This window comes from Oncorhynchus mykiss, chromosome 18, assembly GCF_057628025.1.
Source record: "Oncorhynchus mykiss isolate SJ-2025 chromosome 18, ASM5762802v1, whole genome shotgun sequence".
NCBI lineage: Eukaryota > Metazoa > Chordata > Actinopteri > Salmoniformes > Salmonidae > Oncorhynchus > Oncorhynchus mykiss.
The window spans coordinates 18,913,156-18,936,775 of record NC_143039.1 but is presented as its reverse complement, the minus strand read 5'-3'; the positions used below and the strand labels follow the sequence as shown (position 1 = coordinate 18,936,775).

The window sequence follows — 23,620 nt, the reverse complement described above, 5'->3', positions numbered from 1 at the left end:
CCTTGTCTGTTTAATAGCATGAGCCACTATTGGCCAAGTCTTGTCTGTTTAATAACATGAGCCACTATTGGCCAAGTCTTGTCTGTTTAATAACATGAGCCACTATTGGCCAAGCCTTGTCTGTTTAATAACATGAGCCACTATTGGCCAAGTCTTGTCTGTTTAATAACATGAGCCACTATTGGCCAAGCCTTGTCTGTTTAATAACATGAGCCGCTATTGGCCAAGCCTTGTCTGTTTAATAACATGAGCCACTATTGGCCAAGCCTTGTCTGTTTAATAACATGAGCCACTATTGGCCAAGTCTTGTCTGTTTAATTACATGAGCCACTACTGGCCAAGCCTTGTCTGTTTAATAACATGAGCCACTATTGGCCAAGCCTTGTCTGTTTAATAACATGAGCCACTATTGGCCAAGTCTTGTCTGTTTAATAACATGAGTCACTATTGGCCAAGCCTTGTCTGTTTAATAACATGAGCCACTATTGGCCAAGCCTTGTCTGTTTAATAACATGAGCCACTATTGGCCACCATGCCTTGTCTGTTTAATAACATGAGCCACTATTGGCCAAGCCTTGTCTGTTTAATAACATGAGCCACTATTGGCCAAGCCTTGTCTGTTTAATAACATGAGCCACTATTGGCCACCATGCCTTGTCTGTTTAATAACATGAGCCACTATTGGCCACCATGCCTTGTCTGTTTAATAACATGAGCCACTATTGGCCAAGCCTTGTCTGAGCCCACCTCTCCTTCTTCTTTTCCTCCTTTCTTCTGTTTGCTTCTCCGCTTCTTGTCTTTCTTCTGATCCTTGCGGTCCTTCCCACCCTTCTTATCTTTATTTATGTTGTCTTTCCTCTTCTTCTCTTCCTCTTTCGCTGCTAATTCTGCAGCGACCTATCAGGAACAGACATGAGATGAGCATAGAAAAGGAAACGGAGTGTTTGTTAACTGTCTGTAGGTTAGATGAGGACCATGGGTCATTAGTCTACCTGGTCAGGTGTCTTCTGTGCAAATATGGCTGTTGATCCCCCATCCTCAGCATTGGGGAAGTCAGGAAACTTTCCAGTGGCATCTCTACAATAAATAGCATGTTTTAAAGATACTTCCTGTTCTTAAATTATCATTACAGATGTATCATTCTTGATGAATTGTACTATGTCACACTGAGAGTTAGATGGCAGACCTCCAACAAGGTCACCAGAGGGCAGACCCTCCTAATGGTTAACTAAATGCCTCAGATACTTCCACTAATTATGGGTGGTTCATGTCATGGAGCAGTTATCTCAATGTGGAGAGAAAATAATCACCCGACCAGGAATTGCTCTTTGGAACGCAAAACTATGTATCCCTACTTCCCTTCCAGCTCTCATTATCCTAAACCTTAGAGCAACCCTGTGAACCAACGTTTAGCTTCCAACTTCCTTCAAATCTGGTCCTCTCCTCTTGGCCTCAAAATGTTTGTGTTCTCATCAGACAGGTTGAGGAAGCTGTACCAACAGGGTTTAGATTCTCATCAGACAGGTTGAGGAAGTTGTACCGACAGGGTTTAGATTCTCATCAGACAGGTTGAGGAAGCTGTACCGACAGGGTTTAGATTCTCATCAGACAGGTTGAGGAAGCTGTACCGACAGGGTTTAGATTCTCATCAGACAGGTTGAGGAAGCTGTACCGACAGGGTTTAGATTCTCATCAGACAGGTTGAGGAAGTTGTACCGACAGGGTTTAGATTCTCATCAGACAGGTTGAGGAAGTTGTACCGACAGGGTTTAGATTCTCATCAGACAGGTTGAGGAAGCTGTACCAACAGGGTTTAGAGTTTAGACTACCCTGGAGGGTGTGACCACCTCATCCATCCGTCACGGTGCTTATAATGTTGTCAGCAGCTCAGCCGAGGTCACAGCAGAGGGCAGGGCCGTGGAGGCCAAGCTGGAGCCTGAGACACTGGGGATGCGTCCCAAATGGGCCCATAGGACTCTGGTCAAATGTAGTACACTATTTAGGGAATAGGGTGCCTTTTGGGATGCAGACCGGGGCTGAATGTGGAGGCCAGGGCCATTGTGGGTCATTGCTTCGTCCCCATGGGAGCTGTTCTCTCTCTGTTCACTCCCCAGGGCTCTCCAGCCTGGATGACTTATGTCCATTGTTCCTGCTCTACTGGGTAGGCAGGCAGCATCCACCGCTGGCCAACCATAAATCACCCTGGAATGCACTAATAGGCAGCTAGCAGAGGGGAAGACACACACACATGGAGGGAAGACACACACACATGGAGGGGAAGACACACACATGGAGGGGAAGACACACACATGGAGGGGAAGACACACACACATGGAGGGAAGACAAACACACATGGAGGGAAGACACACATGGAGGGAAGACACACATATAGGGGAGACACACACACATAGAGGGGAGACACACACATAGAGGGAAGACACACACATATGGAGGGAAGACACACATGTAGGGAAGACACACATAGAGGGAAGACACACATAGAGGGAAGACACACATAGAGGGAAGACACACATAGAGGGACAGACACACATAGAGAGAAGACACACATAGAGGGGAGACACACATAGAGGGAAGACACACATAGAGGGAAGACACACATAGAGGGAAGACACACATAGAGGTGAGACACACATAGAGGGAAGACACACATAGAGGGGAGACACACAGAGGGAAGACACACATAGAGGGACAGACACACATAGAGGGAAGACACACATAGAGGGAAGACACACATAGAGGGACAGACACACATAGAGGGAAGACACACACATGGAGGGAAGACACACATGGAGGGGAAGACACACATAGAGGGAAGACACACACAGAGGGAAGACACACATGGAGGGGAAGACACACACATGGAGGGAAGACACACATGGAGGCAAAGACACACATAGAGGGGAGAAGACACACATGGAGGGGAAGACACACATAGAGGGAAGACACACACAGAGGGAAGACACACATGGAGGGGAAGACACACACATGGAGGGAAGACACACATGGAGGGGAAGACACACATAGAGGGGAGAAGACACACATAGAGGGAAGACACACATAGAGGGGAGACACACATAGAGGGACAGACACACATAGAGGGAAGACACACATAGAGGGAAGACACACATAGAGGGGAAGACACACAAAGAGGGAAGACACACATAGAGGGAAGACACACATAGAGGGAAGACACACATAGAGGGAAGACACACATAGAGGGAAGACACACATAGAGGGAAGACACACATAGAGAGAAGACACACATAGAGGGGAAGACACACACATGGAGGGAAGACACACATAGAGGGAAGACACACATAGAGGGAAGACACACATAGAGGGAAGACACACATAGAGGGAAGACACACTTGGAGGGGAGACACACATAGAGGGGAGACACACACATGGAGGGAAGACACACATAGAGGGAAGACACACCTAGCCACTGACTGTGACTCCTTTCCTCCGGCCATATCCTGCACCTAACAGCCATTAGGCCTCACACGAACACTCTGTTTTTGCTCTTGTCCTCACCCTCCCCTTTTCCATTCCAACCTCCTCTTCATGACACGAACAGGGATAGATACATACTGGTGGTGAAGGGTTTGGCAGGAGCCAGGAAGAGTCTATGGGTGTGATAACCTCAGAGACATGGCAGTGAAAGAGGCAGGAGTTAGTTTGGGCAGAGAGAGAAGATAACACAGAAAAGAAACAGCTACTGTGAAAGAAGACAGACTTCCCTGTTGCCTGCCTGTCTCACCGGCACTCGATAAACCACTGTCTGATCTGCTCCTGCAGGGTTTCCCGTAGGTCAGGGCCGTCCACGGCACGCACAGACTCCTTGATGCTGACCAGGGCCCTCTGATACTCAGCCTCATTCTCCTCCTGGACCAGCCTGCGAGTCGTCTCCACCTGCTGGGCCTTCAGCTGGGCCACGCTGGGCCTCTGCTGCTGCTGCTCTGGAGGGACCTGAGGACCAGACACAGCTATAGAGATTAGTGGGGTGAGGCAGGGAGGCAGCTTAAGCCCCACCCTCTTTAACATATCTATCAACGAATTGGTGAGGGCACTAGAACAGTCTGCAGCACCCGGCCTCACCCTACTAGAATCTGAAGTCAAATGTCTACTGTTTGCTGATGATCTGGTGTTTCTGTCTCTGACCAAGGAGGGCCTACAGCAGCTCCTAGATCTTCTGCACAGATTCTGCCAGACCTAGGCCCTGACAGTAAATCTCAATAATGGTGTTCCAAAAAAGGTCCAGTCGCCAGGACCACAAATACAAATTCCATCTAGACACCTTTGCCCTAGAGCACACAAAAAAATGATACATACCTTGGCCTAAACATCAGCACCACAGGTAACTTCCACAAAGCTGTGAACGATCTGATAGACAAGGACCATCAAAAGGAACATAAAATTCGACATACCAATTAGGATCTGGCTAAAAATACTTGAATCAGTCATAAAGCCCATTGCCCTTTATGGTTGTGAGGTCTGGGGTCCGCTCACCAACCAAGACTTCACAAAATGGGACAAACACCAAATTGAGACTCTGCATGCAGAATTCTGCAAAAATATCCTCAGTGTACAACGTAGAACTAGAATTAGGCCGATACCCGCTAATTATCAAAATCCAGAAAGATTTTCTACAACCACCTAAAAGGAAGCGATTCCCAAACCTCCCATAACAAAGCCATCACCTACAGAGAGATGAACCTGGAGAAGAGTCCCCTAAGCAAGCTGGTCCTGGGGCTCTGTTCACAAACACAAACACACCCCACAGAGCCTCAGGACAGCAACACAATTAGACCCAACCATATAATGAGAAAACAAAAAGATAATTACTTGACACATTGGAAAGAATTAACAGTGGCAGAATACCTGACCACTGTGACTGACCCAAACTTAAGGAAAGCTTTGACTAAGTACAGATTTAGTGAGCATAGCCTTGTTATTGAGAAAGGTCGTCATAGGCAGACCTGGCCAACAAGAGAAGACAGGCTATGTGCACACTGCCCACAAAATGAGGTGGAAACTGTGCAGCACTTCCTAACCTCTTGCCAAATGTATGACCATATTAGAGACACATATTTCCCTCAGATTACACAGATCCACAAAGAATTTGAATCCAAATCCAATCCAATCCCAGCAGCAAGATTTGTGACCTGTTGCCACAAGAAAAGGGCAACCAGTGAAGAACAAACACCTTTTATCTGCCTTTTGTAATTTAACTATTTGCACATTGTTACAACAATGTCTATAGACATAATATCACATTTGAAATGTTTTTATTCTTTTGTAACTTTTGTGAATGTAATGTTTACTGTTTTAATGTTTATTTCCCTTGCTTAGGCAATGTTTCCCATGCCAATAAAGCCCCTTAAAGAGAGAGACAGAGAGACAGACAGACAGACAGACAGGGAAACAGATTTAGCACAAAGGGAAGATAAACATAGTTACCATGGCACCAAGGCTTGTCTGGTTATCACCACTGGTACTGATTGGCTGACCTTCCCAATACAGACGTGCCTGTGTTTATTGACTCAGAGTAACCCTGCCCCTTTGTTACCCAACACAGTCCTGGTAGAGGGAACAGTGAACAAGTACACCCACCATTCCCAGAAATATCATCTCCTCCAGCCGTTCTCTCCTGGTCCTCTTCCTCTGACTGTAGCCCCGCCAAACCTGGAACATACCAGAACAACAGGACAGCTAGGACACAACACAGGACACCTAGAACACACCAGAACAACAGGACAGCTAGGATACAACACAGGACACCTAGAACACACCAGAACAACAGGACAGCTAGGACACAACACAGGACACCTGGAACATACCAGAACAACAGAACAGCTAGGACACAACACAGGACACCTAGAACACACCAGAACAAGAGGACAGCTAGGACACAACACAGGACACATAGAACACACCAGACAAACAGGACACCTAGAACACAAAAATACATACCTAGAACCCAAATCAAGACACACATAGAACATAAAATGAGACAAGTAGAACACAACACAAGGGGATAGACAAAAGGGGATTTTATAACCAGCATGCCCATACTGCATTGCATGAACAGCTGAGAGCTGAGCAGAGCCCGACAAATGCCAAACACTCAGGACCCGGGAGCTGGCAGGCAGCTAACATCCAGGAGACAGACACTCAGGACCCGGGGGCTGGCAGGCAGCTAATATCCAGGAGACAGACACTCAGGACCCGGGGGCTGGCAGGCAGCTAACATCCAGGAGACAGACACTCAGGACCCGGGGGCTGACAGGCAGCTAACATCCAGGAGACAGACGCTACTCATGATAACACCTGCCCCGCCCCCCCCCCCCCGTAGAAGAGACCCCTCTCTTTGTCTGGTCTGCTACAATACATTCCACATAGACGAGGAATGTAACTCTACTGCAGGGAGGAATGAGCCTCTATGTATCAGTCACAGTGGTGGTGTCATCTGATATAAAAGTAGTGTCCTGTTCTACCAAGGTGCTGCTTACAAAGTCAGGTTTGTCTAACAGTGTTTGATCGATACCGTCCCTTGTGCAAGACAGGGATTAACATTGACCCAGCGCTCTGACCTGAACATGAACCCCAACAGGTCAGGTCAACAGAACCACTTGTCACTACCTCAGCCATGACACATTATTATAACGATACATGATCCAACCTCTCCATAAAATATCTACACACCCGATTCCTCCGTGAAAGCAATGTGCCCAGCGGCTTTGTTAGGCCAGAGATGGTTTACACTTGGGCCGATGAGAGAGAATGGTGGGGGGGAACTGAAAGGGAGTCTGAATTTTAGGTGTTTGTTTCCATGACCTTGCTGATCATGTAATGTGATGACCCCGCGTTTTGACATCTGGGTGTCAGTACGAGAACATCTAGGTGGTACTCTGGTTCTGAACCAACCAACAACAGAGAGGTGACATTGAGATAACATTGTTCAGATGGAGTCTCCATACAAAGTAAAAGCAGCCATCGATCTGGACTTGGAGTCAGGCCAAGTGTCTAGCAGAGTTTTATACAGATGGTATTCTGTTACCCATCTTTGAGCAATTCATCAAGAGGTGGTTTGGCTTTGACTAGAGAGAGTGGGATGAACTACAACCCTCTGACTAGAGAGAGTGGGATGAACTACAACCCTTTGTGACCATATTAAAGTAAATTTCCAGTGAAAATCTCACTTTTAAAAGTTAACTCATACTCAAATAATGTTGTTAACTCATCCAATACTTGTATTTGTGGACAAAGTATAAATTGGGGGAAAAAACACTTTAAAAAAACAACTCAAACAGACCATTTCAAAAATGCTTATTATTTCCTTATAGAGGATGATGTCATCATCCTGAGGATGAGCTGGCCAGTCAGTGGTCTACTTACATGAATATTTTTAATGCCCACACCATTCCAACACAGAAAAGCTGCATTTTAACATACTTAATAAATGAAAAAGGAAAACTATTTCACTCATGTTGTAATTAACTATAAGTAATATTTCATAGAAATCTGGAAACACTGGACAGTTACTTTAACCCAGTTAATCAGCTTCCCTGACTGTTGGCTGTGTCTTTAGTGGTTCACTCGTATTAAAACATCAGTCAGTACTGTTCAACAGCAATTGGAGATGTTGGCCTGGTATTGAAAGTAAAGTTTGCGGACAAAATATGACAAACGAAACAATAAGTATACTACACTCCTTACCTTCTGAATGCATGTGGCAGCCTGGTCGGGGTCCAGGGTGCTGATGGGTGTTTGGCTCTTGGCCTGGCTCCCTTCTTCCTCAGCCTGCCGTATCTCCTTCATGAAGCGATGCCTGAGCCGACCCTGCCGTGCCCGCTCACAAACCTGAAGGACCCGAACAGCTTCCTCCAGACACATGGTCTGAACCGACACCTCCTGACACAGACAGCAGTATAGACGTAAGAGGGACAGGACCTCAACACTGTGAGATTAATGTTAACCTCCTCCCCAGGCATACAACTTGGGGAAGAAGCATCGGGTGTGTGAGACTAGAGTAATGTTAACCTCCTCCCCAGGCATACAACTTGGGGAAGAAGCATCTGCTGTGTGAGACTAGAGTAATGTTTAATATTTTATTCTACATCCACACTATATATCTAGGCTGAGGTATCCGTATTTATTTTAATGAATTGCATGATAACAATTGTAATAATTTCTTACATAAGGAGTCTGATAGTGTTTCTCTAACCTGCTCAACCTGTTCAATGTGTCCCCCTTTAGCCATGACATGAGCCAGCATCTTCTCTCTGTCCCGCAGCACACGCATCTTCTCTCTCACAAAATACTGAGGGATGGGCACCTCCAGGTCCTCCTGCAAAATATAATATTGCATAAATATTTCTCTGTCGTTGTGTGTGATTCAAAAGGTTGAATCTCTGAGTTAAAGGGGTGAGTTCCAAATACTTTGAAAATGACTGTCAGGATACAGAAACTCCTTTTCCTCATTCCCCCTTCACGTCCTATCACTCAGTCCCCGGTACAGTACCACTGACTCACAGGTGTCAGCTTGAGGTCCTGCAGCACATCATCAAAGTAGTGGAACTCTGAGAACTCCAGCTCCACCATCTCGTTCTTGAGCTCCAGGATTCTACCCATCACGCCGTCCAACACGTGCCTGACCATGCGTCTCTTCTGGGGGTGAACTATCTGGTCGTAGACAGCCTCCAGGCTGCGGAAGATCTGCAGGTACTTCAGGTAGAAGGTGGCCAGGCCCTGGAAGACCTGCAGCCGGTCCTTCAGCGGCCGAGGGGCAGTGGGAGGGTGCTCATCCACCAGAAGGTCCTCCAAGGCTCCATGGGCCTGGACCCACATCCTGGTGTAGGAGCTGAGGAGAAGGACAAGGAGGAGAAGGGGAAAGAGAAGCAGAAGGGAGAGTGAAGGAGGAGGAGGAGAAGGGAGAGTGAAGGGGAAAGAACAGGAGGAGAGAAAAGGTGAAGGGGAAACAGAAGGAGGAGGGGAAGGAGAAGGAGGAGGGGAAGGAGGAGAAGGGAGAGTGAAGGGGAAAGAACAGGAGGAGAGAGGTGAAGGGGAAACAGAAGGAGGAGGGGAAGGAGAAGGAGGAGGGGAAGGAGGAGAAGGGGAAGTGAAGGAGGAAGAGAAGGGAGAGCGAAGGGGAAGGGCATATCGTATGTGGGTGGACATATTGGACATATTTCGAGGGGAGGGTTCTCTTTCTTACTATGTCTGGCTCTTTCTCTATCCCTTTTCTCTCTTACTTTTCTGGACGGATCAAGGCCAAGGTAGAACCGTCACCTGCTTCAGGATAGCTGCCCTTGGCAAAGCTGTCTCTCCAGGTAATGTCTGATAAGTACCATTAAAAGGATTGAAGGATTCTAACACCTATTTCTTGCACTTTGCAGTAGATTGTCAATAACCCTCTCTTTGTCATGCAGTAACTGGCAGGTGGTCTGTCAGTCAAAACCTTCAAACAAGCCTAACACCACCTGGCTAAAACACCTGGGAATGAGAGGGGTGCACTTGTCTTCTTGGTCATAGTTGATATTTACTGTAGGTATAAAAATACCTTCCTACCTCAGCCTAGCTGTTGTAAAAATGTGAGTTTGTTGACACATAGAACAATCAATGCCATGAAGAAAACAAAAATGGCCGCTAGATATCCCTAATGTCACTCCCTAACAGCCATCAACAAATATCCATTATAGGCCTACAGATGTAGGATCTTAATTTGACCCATATTGTCGCAGCAAAATAATCCTGTAGCAACAGGATTTTTAACAGATTTTAACATTTAGTCCATAATCTGGCCAAAAGTAGGCTACAAGAAAAGTGCAATACTGTTAATGTAACTGTGTGTTAATGTAGGGTTTCAGTTAATTTATGTGAATCACAAAGCTCAACTGCATTTCCTGCGGTGCTGGAAAATTCTCAGCAACAAAACAAAGAGTGATCAAATTACGCTCCTACATCTGTAAACATGTAATTATTTTCTCTTTTAACTTTTAACATAGTTGCTGCCTCTGTATATCTAAAAGAGCTGAGGCTTACAATGGTGTTACCATGCTCCTTTCATATTCCTATGAGGCCTATGTCATTACCCCAAAGGCAGCATTTCCATGGCCCACTCTTGTTAAGGGACTGGTTGAATCAAAGCTGCCAGGGGTCAGTGGGTGGGAATGGGGGAGGTGTAGTGAGGACTAGGCTGAAAGGACATTTCTGAGGGGGACATTACAATAAAAATGAGAGGGTGTTGGGGAATTCAACCAGATACCCAACTAGTGCCCAGGCAACAACGCTGTTAAGTCAAAATAATTCAAAGGACCCCCAATGAAACCCAAAAACCTACAAGGTCAACAAATCACAAAGGCTTAAACCGGTCAGGTGACCAGGAAATAAAGGATTAGGCTTTATTTTGTTTGTTTTGTTTCACATGTCCTCAGTGAGTAGACATATATCTGTGAATAAAGCTGTGTGGTAACATTTCAGTAACAACATCTAGGGATGGGAAATATAGCTCAGACTAACTGCTTTTGAAATGCTTAGCCAGGTTGATACAAACATGACTGTCTGTTGTTATGGGAACAGCAAAACACAATGTAGACTTCCTCTCTCTTTCGCAAACTGCTGCTCTCCCATAGCCCTTTTAATAGTCAGGAAATCATAAAGGAAGTAGGACCACAACTGAGTAAGTGGTTGACTCTGTTTAGAGTTGTGCAGTGCCTCTCCTGGAAATGTCTGTGGGTGTCATTTGGATCTTTCCAAGTGTCCTATAGGCCTATATAGTCTAGCCACAACATTGGTTACAGAATTTGCACAATATGAGATACATAATGTAGATAAAACAAAATAGAATACCTGTGTGACATTCTTGAGTGTAATTCCACGAGCTATGTTTCCAATAGAATTGTGAGTTCCGTTTTTCTTGATGCACTATAAGGCTAACCTAAGGTAACCTAAGGTTAATGCACAAGCATTGCATTGGGCGGCAGGTAGCCTAGTGGTTAAAACGTACTAGAAACCGAAAGGTTGTAAAATCGAATCCCCGAGTTGACAAGGTAAAAATCTGTCGTTCTTCCTCTGAACAAGGCCGTTAACCCAATGTTCCTAGGCCGTTATTGAAAATAATAACTTGTAAATAAAAAATTACGCATCTGATAAAATTGAAAACATCTCACTTTAATTTCCAAATTAAAAAAATGGGTATTTAATGATAATAGCTATATTTACGTTATTCTAGGGGAAACACCGCTGTTCTAGATCGGTTCCATCCTTGGGATGTTCAGACTCCGAAACCGTTCGGCAGTCAAAACATGGGTCAGACAGGTGCTTTGGAGACAAGGTTCAAATCTCTATCACACAAAACAGGAGCCAATAACATCGCATTTGATGTGGGAAAATATCGTCACACTCTCAAATAACACAGAATAAGATTATAATTTTAAACACGAATCATTTTAGATTTTTAATTAATAAAATCTCACTGAAGATGCCATACTATACCTATTTTTCAATTTAAAGACTTCGCCAAAAAAGTTATGCGCTTCCCATCGACTGAAGCGTGTTTGCTTTCTTGCTGTGTGCGCGCCAGAGCGTCTAGCAACGAAACGCCACGCCTGCGCAATGAGGTTTGACCAAACGATAGCTCGTGTCGTTTAGAACTATAGCAGAAGAGATGTTGCTCTCACTTTTACCGGCAGCAAATGAATTTATACAGAGCCTTCCTTTCTCTTTTTTCATTCTACATTTTCCCAAGTTGTTTTTCTAAAGTTGTTGACAATATTTAGTCAACATTACCAGCACATGTAAAGAAAGACACGTCACTATATGCACGCTTAGGCAAATGAGCTGGCTGAACAGAGATGTATGGCTTTCTAATGTGCAATATCAGCATACTGTAACATTCTATTTGCAGTGAACGCATCAATAGATCCTAAGGACATCCTTTATCCCGGTGGTCCCCCAAAACAAAGGCTGATTATGAGTGCTATATGATCCGTCATGCGTGCCTTCCATGGTATATTGAATAACTGACTGGTGAGATAGACAGTAACATACAGGTGCTACAGCCTGTTGAAATGAACTTTCCACACGTTCACTAATGGCTACATCAAAAGTAGCAGATAGGCTAATGTTTGAAGTGGAACGGTATTTCAGATAACTTTTATATAAACTCATCTTATCAATGATCCACAGTTAAATGTCATTTTCCGCTGACATGTTTTATATCATTAAAATAGAGGTTTAAGGACACAACATGGGCAGTTATGTAGCCAACTGTAAACTCATAAGGTGGAAGGGAGAGGGGTGCTTTTTACCGAATCTCACTGGATTCCCCTCTGACGGGCCCAAGCCAGGTGGGAACAACCTCAGAAAGTACCCGAATCTGGCGTTGGCTTGCAGGACATCAGAGACTGGCCCTGATGGTTCTGTCAGATGCAGTGAGGATGGACATGCATTGTTCAACCAGGTGCAGCACCCTGGCTTTGTCAGTCAGACACAATCTATCTACTGTATCAAATTCCCTGGCAAACAAACATCCATCCTTCCTTTCTAAAATTACACAATACATTGGCAAATATTTCAATGAATGAAATTTCACATTGTGCTTTTTTTATATGGCATATATGGCATATGGTAAGATGTCTTGCCAAAATCAAGATGACAAGAGCCAAGCTGGCATAGGGCCTATGTGTTTAAACTCACCCCAGTAAGGCAGGTGAACAGGTGAGCTCCTAAAGAACACCAAGCCTTTGAGTTTGAAAGAAAGGTTAAAAAATATATAGTTAAACACCAAAAACATTCACCTACTAAGTGTTCCAACTTTAACCACGTGCAGGTCAAATAAAGGAGTGTCTCTTCTAGATCATCTGTTTGCATGAATTCCTCCATCCTCAGTTTGCCTAGAAGGCAAAGTAATCAAATTTTCACACCAATCTTTTATGCGCGCACTCAGGTCACTCCAAATGGAATTTGGTTAACAGAGAGCCTTATTAGGGAATTTGGTAATGAACCCCTTTATTTTTTATCTACATCAGGTGAACTTGTCGCTTGCATTTACTTTCTACATTTTAGTCATCCTTTTAAAGGAGCAATTAGGGCGAAGTGCCTTGCTCAGGGGTACATCTACAGATGTTTCACCTAGTCAGCTCAGGAATTCGAACCAGCACCCTAAGTTAGTGCTCAAGAGCTCTTAACCGCTAGGCTACCTCCCTCCGTGGATACCAGTTGTATGTCTCTGCATCCAGAATGATAGAGGTAGTTTAGTGAGCCAATGCTAACTAGCGCTAGCGCAATGACTGCTAGCATGTGACTGGATGGTTGGCTGCAACCGTGCTAACGCTAGTTAGTAACTTCCTTCAAACTGCAGGCAGATATAAAAATGGTATGCACAAGTTCATCTGACTCTGGTGAAGTAGATAAAGGGCTTCATTGCCAAATTTCAGAAGTATCCCTTTAAAGATGTGAATACATTTGTTTTTTAAATTCCTTTATTTAGTTAGGCAAGTCTGTTAAGAACAAATTCTTATTTTCAATGACGGCCTAGGAACAGTGGGTTAACTGCCTGTTCAGGGGTAGAATGACAGATGTGTACCTTGTCAGCAACCTTTCGGTTACTAGTCCAACGCTCTAACCACTAGGCTACCCTGCTGCCTGCACATTATTATATAGGCCTATTAATGCTTTCAAAATTATGTTTAAAAGTAGGCATAGACAATAATTCAGTGTAAAACATAGCCCACTGGCTAACAGTTTCTTGTAAATATTTTACATTGATTTTAGTCAATTATCTACCAATATTCTAATGAATTTAGCATAGGCTACTAAATTATAATAATATCATGATAATATATGGCCCTACAGAAAAGCTCGTCAATCTATTATAAGAAATGTCCCCTAAAGAATTCAGCACCAACGCACCACCAGTATCGGAAGGTGATGGAATGCAAAGCAGCATACGCACTCCGTAGCCCACTGACTTTCAAATTGGACGTCAGGCTTTTCAGTACTCGGACACAAATAACTAACTACTATTTATATCTCTATTATGTTGGTGGGAGTGGAAATCCGATGTTTCGCAAATCCGTCGATTCCATTGTTTTTTTTTTGCTGAAACCTCAATGAATCAGTTTTACCAAGCTGCCTAGTTGCCCTAGTAGGCGTTGCTCTCTGCAGTATTTAACAAGTGCACCGGGACAAAGCGAGTTAGTCTCGACAGAGCAGGAACCCGAGAGCTCTTCAGTCAATTTGCTTATAACCTACAGACTTCAATGGGCCTACTATAACCTCAATATTGACACCAGTCTAGGGACTCTCAAAAGCATTCACGGGGACATTCTGTGCAATTTCTGTGTTGACGGAGTTACAAAGGACACCGAAAGGCCTTTTGTAAGTAACCTTTAAATAACACTACCCATAGTGCATTTTATCCTACTTTTTCACTGACAGAAAATAAAATACATTTAGTTCATAGGTTATTATACTTTTTATAACTGGCATGTTATATGTTTGTTATTTGTTAGTTTTTCTTGAGTTTAGAAAACGAATACTTTGACATTACCCAACCATTCCACGGCGCTGAGATTTGTTGTGCTCTGAAGTTGTCATACATTTGTAAAAACGCCCCGGGTCTCACAGTTGGGGGTGTGGATTAACAGTGGGTTCTATCGGATTAACAGTGGGTTATATCCCCGCAGACTGGTCTACATTCAAACAGATCTAGATTGCCCTGTATGTAAGCAAATGATACGGCAATGGATAGACGCACCTAAATTGTGCACAATAACGTTCTTTAAAAAAAATCTTAACATATTGCATTATAGCTGACAGGTAGAGGTATAGCGTGTTCAGGAACTGTGGGTCTGTTTATGTGAATAAATCACGCATCAAATAATTAATGGAAAAGTTCTGTAGTTTATAGTGTGTATTTCCGTTAACAAAAGTCGTTTATAGTAGGACAACATTCATCTACTGTATCTTCAGAAGACTTATGCACAATCACTAAAATCCCACTTAAGACTGACCCATTTTGGTCATTCACATATTCAGCAGGCTATATGCTGGATGGACACCGTTAAGAGCCTACCTTTCAATGCATTCATTTAGTACAGATGGTGGCAGAATTTTCACTGTGAAAAAGAGTGGGGAGAGAGAAATGTGTGTATGTGTGTGTGTGTGTGTGTGTGTGTGTGTGAGGGGGGGGGGGGGTATAGTTCCTTGGAGGAGGAGGGAAACAGTTTAAAGTTGCAGGGTTTCTTCTGAGACAAGAACTAGAAGGGGGATTGAGAGGGAGAGGGAGGATGGAGAGGGGTAGGGAAGATGGAAAAGGGGAAGGGAGAGGGGTGGGAGAGGAGAGGGGGAAGGGAGATGGACAGGGGGAAGGGAGATGGACAGGGAGATGGGGAGGGGAGGGAGGGAGATGGGGAGGGAGATGGACATGGAGATGGACAGGGAGATGGACAGGGAGAGGGGGAGGGAGAGGGGGAGGGAAGATGGAAAAGGGAAGGGAGAGGGGTGGGAGAGGAGAGGGGGAAGGGAGATGGAGAGGGGGAAGGGAGATGGGCAGGGAGATGGGGAGGGGAGGGAGGGAGATGGGGAGGGAGATGGACAGGGAGATGGACAGGGAGATGGACATGGAGATGGACAGGGAGATGGACAGGGAGAGGGGGAGGGAGAGGGGGAGGGAGATGGACAGGGAGATGGACATGGAGATGGACAGGGAGATGGACAGGGAGATGGACAGGGAGGTGGACAGGGAGATGGACATGGAGATGGAGATGGACAGGGAGATGGACATGGAGATGGACAGGGAGATGGACAGGGAGCTGGACAGGGAGATGGACATGGAGATGGACAGGGAGATGGAGATGGACAGGGAGATGGACAGGGAGCTGGACAGGGAGATGGACAGGGAGCTGGACAGGGAAATGGACAGGTAGATGGACAGGGAGAGGGAGTGTATTATGCAGAGAGGAAAAAGCAGAAAAGACAGAGATGGAGAAAGACAGAAAAACAGTGAGAAAGACTGAGAGACTGAAAGACTCGGAGACTGAGAGACTGAGAGACTGAGAGACTGGGAGACTGAGAGACTGAGAGACTGGGAGACTGAGAGACTGAGAGACTGAGAGACTGGGAGACTGAGAGACTGAGAAACTGAGAGACTGGGAGACTGGGAGACTGAGCGACTGAGCAACTGGGAGACTGGGAGACTCGGAGACTGAGAGACTGGGAGACTGGGAGACTGGGAGACTGAAAGACAGAGAGACTGAGAGACTGGGAGACTGAGAGACTGAGAGACTGAGAGACTGGGAGACTGAGAGACTGAGAGACTGAGAGACTGGGAGACTGGGAGACTGAGAGACTGAGAGACTGAGAGACTGGGAGACTGAGAGACTGAGAGACTGGGAGACTGAGAGACTGAGAGACTGAGAGACTGAGAGACTGGGAGACTGGGAGACTGAGAGACTGAGAGACTGGGAGACTGAGCAGCTGAGAGACTGGGAGCCTCAGAGACTGAGAGACTGGGAGACTGGGAGACTGGGAGACTGAGAGACTGAAAGACTGGGAGACTGAAAGACTGGGAGACTGAAAGACAGAGAGACTGGGAGACTGACAGACTGAGAGACTGAGAGACTGGGAGACTGAGAGACTGGGAGACTGAGAGACTGGGAGACTAGGAGACTGGGAGACTGAAAGACAGAGAGACTGGGAGACTGAAAGACAGAGAGACTGGGAGACTGGGAGACTGAAAGACTGGGAGACTGGGAGACTGAGAGACTGAGAGACTGGGAGCGAGAAAGAGAGTGGAGGTTGTGTATAATATGTGTATACTGTATGTTTGTTTGTGTGTGTGTGAGTACGTGAGTGTATGTGAGTGTGTTTGTGTGTGTCTGTGGTTGGATGTAATATTGGGGTGTGGTGGTGAGAGACGCTGTGTCCACACGGGCAGCTCTTTGTGCCCTAGACGGTGCTAGCTGCCCTGGGGCCACTGGGGGCTAGAGGGAGGACAAGGGAACCAGGTGAAGAGCCACTCTGTTTGACCAGTGAAAACACAACAGATTTACAAGGACTGGGGTCCTCAAAAGGGCCGCTGTGTTTTATGGCAGGTGGAGATGCAGCGTTTAATGTTATCCATTCCCAAATGGATGGAGGTGGGATTGACGGCAGTAACAACACCAAGCTTTCTGCAGCTTTTGTTTTTATGTGACCCACCTCTCCCAAATGGGTCAGGCTTTTAGTTTTCATCTGTCAGGGATTTAAGGTCATCTTAAAGACAGCTGTCTATCTACTCATGTTACCCACAATGCTTTTAAGGCTATATGGTAATTCTGTTAGATGAACAAACATCTGGCTAATGTTATAAGCAAATAAAGAAACAATTAAGTTGTTTGATGGTTAAATCCAGTTCATCCATTTCAATTGCATTTATATTAGTTCTATTTGTTTTACAAACATTAGGTATAAACTCTGAACATGTCTGAACATATCGTATAAAGTATAAACTCTGAACATGCCTTATAAGGTATAAACACTGAACAGTCTGAACATGCCTTATGAAGTGCTGTATTCCATGAAGACAGGCAGTAAAAGCCAAGTCGTGAGAGGTTTTATCAGTGTGTGAAGGGCTACCCAGCAGCACCAGTTGCATCCTGTGTTCTCTGGTCTCATCTGATGTGAAGCTCTCTGGCTCGCTTCACATCTCTCTCTCAACAACACGGCCCTCTGACCCCTCACCCTGGAACTGTCGGTTCAAAGGAAAGGGTCATGACATGATGCCGGTTCACTGTTTCTAGTGAAGAACGGGACCGTTCACCTTCCATACCTTCCATAGACAGACACACACACGCACGCACGCACGCACACACACGCACGCACGCACGCACACACACACACACACACACACACACACACACACACACACACACACACACCATCCTGTCCATATCTCAATCGCAGGCTACGTTTCTGTGTCCGTGAAGTTCTCACCGTGAGGTATTCCTGGGTCGCATTGAAAGCGTCAGTACTCTCTTCACTCTCTTTGTGCTCAAGGCTAAGTGAATGTCGTTCAGAGGTCCTTGTGAGGTTGGGAGGTCCTTATTTCACAGTCATAAAAATGGATGTACACAAATACAATGGACTCATAAATGTCCATGTTCCACATGTACCTACAGTATTTAGTGATATTTATTTGATTTAGCTTAAAATGGACCATGCCACAGTTACATTTGAAAGTGGTATAATCTGAAAAGCACTTTATTTTGATTTAGTAATACATCATTTACTGGTTTACTTCAGTTCATAATTCAGTGGTAATACAGGCATAGTTGAAATAGTCCCTCAGCTCCCAGTTTGCAGTAGTCAGATTGGTCTCAGATGTGAGAATCTGTCTGTCTTAGACCATGATAACTCCTCCTTTGGCAGCGATGGCCCCAATCCTGCTTGTTATTTATGTACTAGGAGGAATTCTACTTGTTATTGATGTACTTGGAGGAACTCTGCTTGTTATTGATGGACTAGGTAGGAGGAACTTTGATTGTTATCGATGGACTAGGAGGAACTCGGGAGTCCTGAGGAATGTCTCTGTCTAATGAACTAGAGGGAAAACATTGAGAACATTCCTGGACACAGCATGCGATCGGTCTAACCCCCTGACATCCCACCATGCCGCCTCGGACAGAGGCACCATGCCCATGGGGAGCACAGGGGACATGACCCTCAGATTTATCCTGTAATAAAAAATACTAAAAAGTCTCTTTAACACTACTAGCCACCTTGCAATTGTATGAAGTTGGCTTTAGCTATTCCAGATATGTTCCCAATCCCCCAACCCAGTAACTAGCTACCCAGAAGCCATTTCAGGTTATCAATCTAGTTGGAGTAGCTAGCTTGTCTAAAACCATCTTAGCTGGAATGCTGGCTGGCAAGGTTGGAAGACTTTAGAAAAGCAACCAATAACTAAATGTACTGAATAAGTCACACACCTTTCAATCTGTTACCCAGATTTTAGCATATTTAGTTTCTTTACAGTAATTTACAGTAAGGGTACAGACAGCTCGTAGGTATGCTTAGATATGCAGAAAAATAAATATATATATTTTTTACGTAGAATTAAGCATGGAAAATGCTGTTTCAGGAGTTTGGAAAATGGGAGATTCTCCAACTTCAGGACCACCTAGCCCCCCCCCCCCCCAGACATCATCACATACTTTTTACCCTCAGATTTCGGGGGTCATTGACGCCCCTGGCCTCTTGAGATGTTTTAGATAACGCCTGTTGTCCCTCTAAAGAAATTATTGTTTGACATATTTGGTCCATATGTTTGTGTGGTCACCCAGCAAATGTCTTGTTTTGCAAATGGACATATTTCCCCTCATACAGCCCCTCAGTTGATCCATTTGTTTTGCGCAAACTCTAACCAGCTAACTTCTTGCTTTACAGATTGTGGATTCTGTCTTTTTCACAACACGGCCTTCCCCCTACTGCGGTGAACGCCACCATGAGTCTGAGTGTGAACGAGCTGACGGAGCTGATGGAGATGTGGTCGGAGCTTAACTTCACAGGGGACAACATGTCATCCCACCACGTAGAGGCTCTGCTGTGCCCGGCTGGGTTCAGCCACGCGGCGGTGCTCTACACCCTCTCTGTCCTCTACATCTTCATCTTCCTGGTGGGCCTGGCCGCCAACACCCTGGTGGTGTGGGTCAACCTCCGCTCAGAGAGGAACCGTTTTGAAACCCACCTGTACATCCTCAACCTGGCTGTGGCTGACCTCTGTGTGGTGGCTACTCTCCCAGTCTGGGTCAGCTCGCTGCTACAGCGCGGCCACTGGCCCTTCGGCGAGGCCGTCTGTAAGATCACCCACCTGGTGTTCAGCGTCAACCTCTTCGGGAGTATCTTCTTCCTCACCTGTATGAGCGTGGACCGCTACCTGTCCGTGGCGCTATTCGGAGACGGAGGGAACAGCCGCAGGAAGAAGGTGGTGCGGAGGGTGATCTGTATCCTGGTTTGGCTGCTGGCACTGGCCGCCTCCGTCCCAGACACTTACTTTCTCCAGGCGGTCAAGTCCACACACTCTGACGCCACCCTGTGCCGGCCCGTCTACCCCACTGACAACCCCCGAGAGTGGATGGTGGGCATCCAGCTTAGCTTCATCATCCTGGGCTTCGCCATCCCGTTCCCAGTCATCGCTGTCTTCTACCTGTTATTAGCAAGCTCCATTGGCAACGCCAACCCGCCCGGCTCCAGCGCCAACTCAAACCAGGAGCGCCGCATCAGGTGAGTGTCCCCCTTACACACACACACACAGACAAACACACACACACACACACACACACACACACACACACACACACACACACACACGCACGCACACATGCACACACAAACACGCACACACACACGCACAAACACACGCATGCGCGCACACATGCACACACACGCACGCACACACACACACACACACACACACACACACACACACACACACACACACACACACACATACACTTTATAAATCCAATCAATGATTAATCAATGATTATTTTCAGCCGGAAGATCATCCTGACCTACATTGTGGTGTTCCTGGTCTGCTGGCTGCCCTACCACGGAGTCCTATTGGTCGACACTTTATCTCTCCTCAACGTCCTGCCCTTCAGCTGCAGGCTGGAGAACTTCCTGTATGTGTCCCTCCACCTGACCCAGTGCTTCAGCCTCATCCACTGCTGCATCAACCCCGTCATTTATAACTTCATCAATAGAAACTACCGTTACGACCTCATGAAGGCCTTCATCTTCAAGTATTCCACCAAGACGGGCCTGGCCAAGCTCATTGACGCATCACATGTGTCCGAGACAGAGTACTTGGCCGTGGCGGCGGTGGAGAATAACGTGTGATTGGCCCGCTGGGAGAGGAAAATTGTCCCTGAGGGGAAAATTGTCTTGGACACACAGAGGTGATGTCACACAACTCACAGAGAACTGACTCTCTACCAAACAGACTCTATTTAAGGCCTGCTGAATGGGCTGAACAGTTAACTGACTGAATGCAGTCCCTGGGAAGGACATCTCAAGCACATTAGACGCACTGTAAAAGACCAAGACCAAATATGCTCTGTTTCAGTGTAACTCCCGTTTTGTTGTAATTTCCCCCTTTTTGAGTGAGTTTGGTTAACTTCTCCCTTTCTGAGTGAGTTTGGTTAACTTCTCCCTTTCTGAGTGAGTTTGGTTAACTTCTCCCTTTCTGAGTGAGTTTGGTTAACTTCCCCCTTTCTGAGTGAGTTTGGTTAACTTCCCCCTTTCTGAGTGAGTTTGGTTAACTTCCCCCTTGCCTAGTAACAGGGGTGGGGGGTCTTCTTGAGAAAGCACTTCTTCTGAACTGGAGACTTGGTGTCACCCAAACAGATGGTTCAACGACACCGTAAACACACACACACACACACACACACACACACACACACACACACACACACACACACACACACACACACACACACACACACACACACACACACACACACACACACACACACACACACACACACACACACACACACACTTCCCCCTGCCCTGGTCAGAGCCACAGCGGAGGGAGACGAGGTGCTCTCCCTGCCAGTGTTTATGTGAGCAGGCAGTCAGTCAACCAGACTCCATTACCCTGAAGGACCTGCCACTGAATCAAGCCACTGTGTTTACATGGAAATCAGGAATGTCAAACGGACTGACAGCCGAGACCAGAGTCAAAACTCTAAAGCTCTATTTTATTTTGTATTCTTTATTCTGATCCCCATCAGCTGACTCTTAAGCAACTTCTGGTCTTCACCGGGGCCATAAAAAAGACATTACAAACACGAAAGCCAATCTGTAGAATGTGAGAAGTAGATGTATGTATGTTGATGTGTGTATGATGGTTAGTGAGGTGTCAATGTGAGAAGTAGATGTATTCATGTTGATGTGTGTATGATGGTTAGTGAGGTGTCAATGTGAGAAGTAGATGTATGTATGTTGATGTGTGTATGATGGTTAGTGAGGTGTCAATGTGAGAAGTAGATGTATCCATGTTGATGTGTGTATGATGGTTAGTGAGGTGTCAATGTGAGAAGTAGATGTATGTATGTTGATGTGTGTATGATGGTTAGTGAGGTGTCAATGTGAGAAGTAGATGTATCCATGTTGATGTGTGTATGATGGTTAGTGAGGTGTCAATGTGAGAAGTAGATGTATTCATGTTGATGTGTGTATGATGGTTAGTGAGATGTCAATGTGAGAAGTATCCATGTTGATGTGTGTATGATGGTTAGTGAGGTGTCAATGTGAGAAGTAGATGTATGTATGTTGATGTGTGTATGATGGTTAGTGAGGTGTCAATGTGAGAAGTATCCATGTTGATGTGTGTATGATGGTTAGTGAGGTGTCAATGTGAGAAGTATCCATGTTGATGTGTGTATGATGGTTAGTGAGGTGTCAATGTGAGAAGTATCCATGTTGATGTGTGTATGATGGTTAGTGAGGTGTCAATGTGAGAAGTAGATGTATTCATGTTGATGTGTGTATGATGGTTAGTGAGGTGTCAATGTGAGAAGTAGATGTATGTATGTTGATGTGTGTATGATGGTTAGTGAGGTGTCAATGTGAGAAGTAGATGTATGTATGTTGATGTATGTATGATGGTTAGTGAGGTGTCAATGTGAAGCCAGGAGAATCCAAACACTCCTCTAGATGACGCATTTAGAAAGTATTGGTGCTTAGTATGTAGAATGAAGGAGTAGACTTTCAAATCCACATTATTAGATCATTGTTTATTCTGTAAATATCATAGTTATATATTTGTTGATCTGTAGGTGCAGTGATTTTGTGAAGTTTTGTGAAACGGAATCAATGAAGGTGTGCTTTCTGTGTAATGTTTAAAAATGGCAGTTCTGCTACTGTTTAAAATAATGTACCATTAGTTCTATTTCAGTTATCGTGTTCTTTTTGTTCAACTCGTTTGCATTTATTTCACCACACAAAAGAAAAACAGCCAATGTGTGTACATTTCAGTCACAACCTGCACATCATTTGCAACTCTTTTTGAATTTGCACACGCAGTTTCTTGCCAGTCAGTGGATGTTTTTACGCTCTTGTGTAAAATAACAAATAAATGCACAAAACTTTTTATTATTGCCTCAAACTTCTTTGTCTGAGAGGGGAATATTTGTGTTTTGGAATGTATAGAATGCTCTTCTAGAACAACATGTGTCTGTGTGTGTTCTAGAATGTATAGGTTGTGTTTTCTTCCAGAACAACATGTGTCTGTGTGTGTTCTAGAATGTATGGGTTGTGTTTTCTTCCAGAACAACATGTGTCTGTGCGTGTTCTAGAATGTATGGGTTGTGTTTTCTTCCAGAACAACATGTGTCTGTGTGTGTTCTAGAATGTATGGGTTGTGTTTTCTTCCAGAACAACATGTGTCTGTGTGTGTTCTAGAATGTATGGGTTGTGTTTTCTTCCAGAACAACATGTGTCTGTGCGTGAGTGGCAGAACCTAATCAGTACCAACTGTGCTCCACCCCAGTTATTCCCTGTAGTTTGTGTCTGGATGAAGAGAAACCCCAGGTGTTCACCAAGTCAG

At 45.3% G+C, this 23,620-nt stretch overlaps 2 protein-coding genes across 2 annotated transcripts in view; one reads left to right on the top strand and one right to left on the bottom strand.

The window, feature by feature from the left end:
* Positions 1-11,597, bottom strand: part of LOC110495609 (dynein regulatory complex subunit 11) — a 54,673-nt gene extending 43,076 nt beyond the window's left edge. The window contains exons 1-8 of the mRNA XM_090207599.1: positions 10,873-11,597; positions 8,557-8,884; positions 8,249-8,371; positions 7,741-7,935; positions 5,635-5,706; positions 3,782-3,990; positions 993-1,077; positions 748-897 (exon numbers count right to left, since the gene is read on the bottom strand). Of these exons, the coding sequence (XP_090063725.1) occupies positions 748-897; positions 993-1,077; positions 3,782-3,990; positions 5,635-5,706; positions 7,741-7,935; positions 8,249-8,371; positions 8,557-8,884; positions 10,873-10,883 (1,173 nt within the window). The 5' untranslated portion in view covers positions 10,884-11,597. The remainder of the gene's footprint in view (positions 1-747; positions 898-992; positions 1,078-3,781; positions 3,991-5,634; positions 5,707-7,740; positions 7,936-8,248; positions 8,372-8,556; positions 8,885-10,872) is intronic.
* A 2,342-nt stretch (positions 11,598-13,939) lies between these two features.
* LOC118941094 (atypical chemokine receptor 3) lies at positions 13,940-23,161 on the top strand. The gene is made up of 3 exons (XM_090207600.1): positions 13,940-14,403; positions 19,453-20,289; positions 20,562-23,161. Exons 2-3 carry the CDS (start codon positions 19,511-19,513, stop codon positions 20,905-20,907), a joined length of 1,125 nt encoding a protein of 374 aa, XP_090063726.1. The 5' UTR covers positions 13,940-14,403; positions 19,453-19,510; the 3' UTR covers positions 20,908-23,161.
* The last annotated feature ends 459 nt before the right edge of the window (positions 23,162-23,620 follow it).

Excerpts from the sequence above, each read along its gene's own strand:
- LOC118941094 (XM_090207600.1), top strand. The coding sequence starts at position 19,511 with ATGAGTCTGAGTGTGAACGAGCTGACGGAGCTGATGGAGATGTGGTCG. Across the intron at positions 20,290-20,561 it reads AACCAGGAGCGCCGCATCAG|CCGGAAGATCATCCTGACCT; the intron begins GTGAGTGTCCCC and ends GATTATTTTCAG.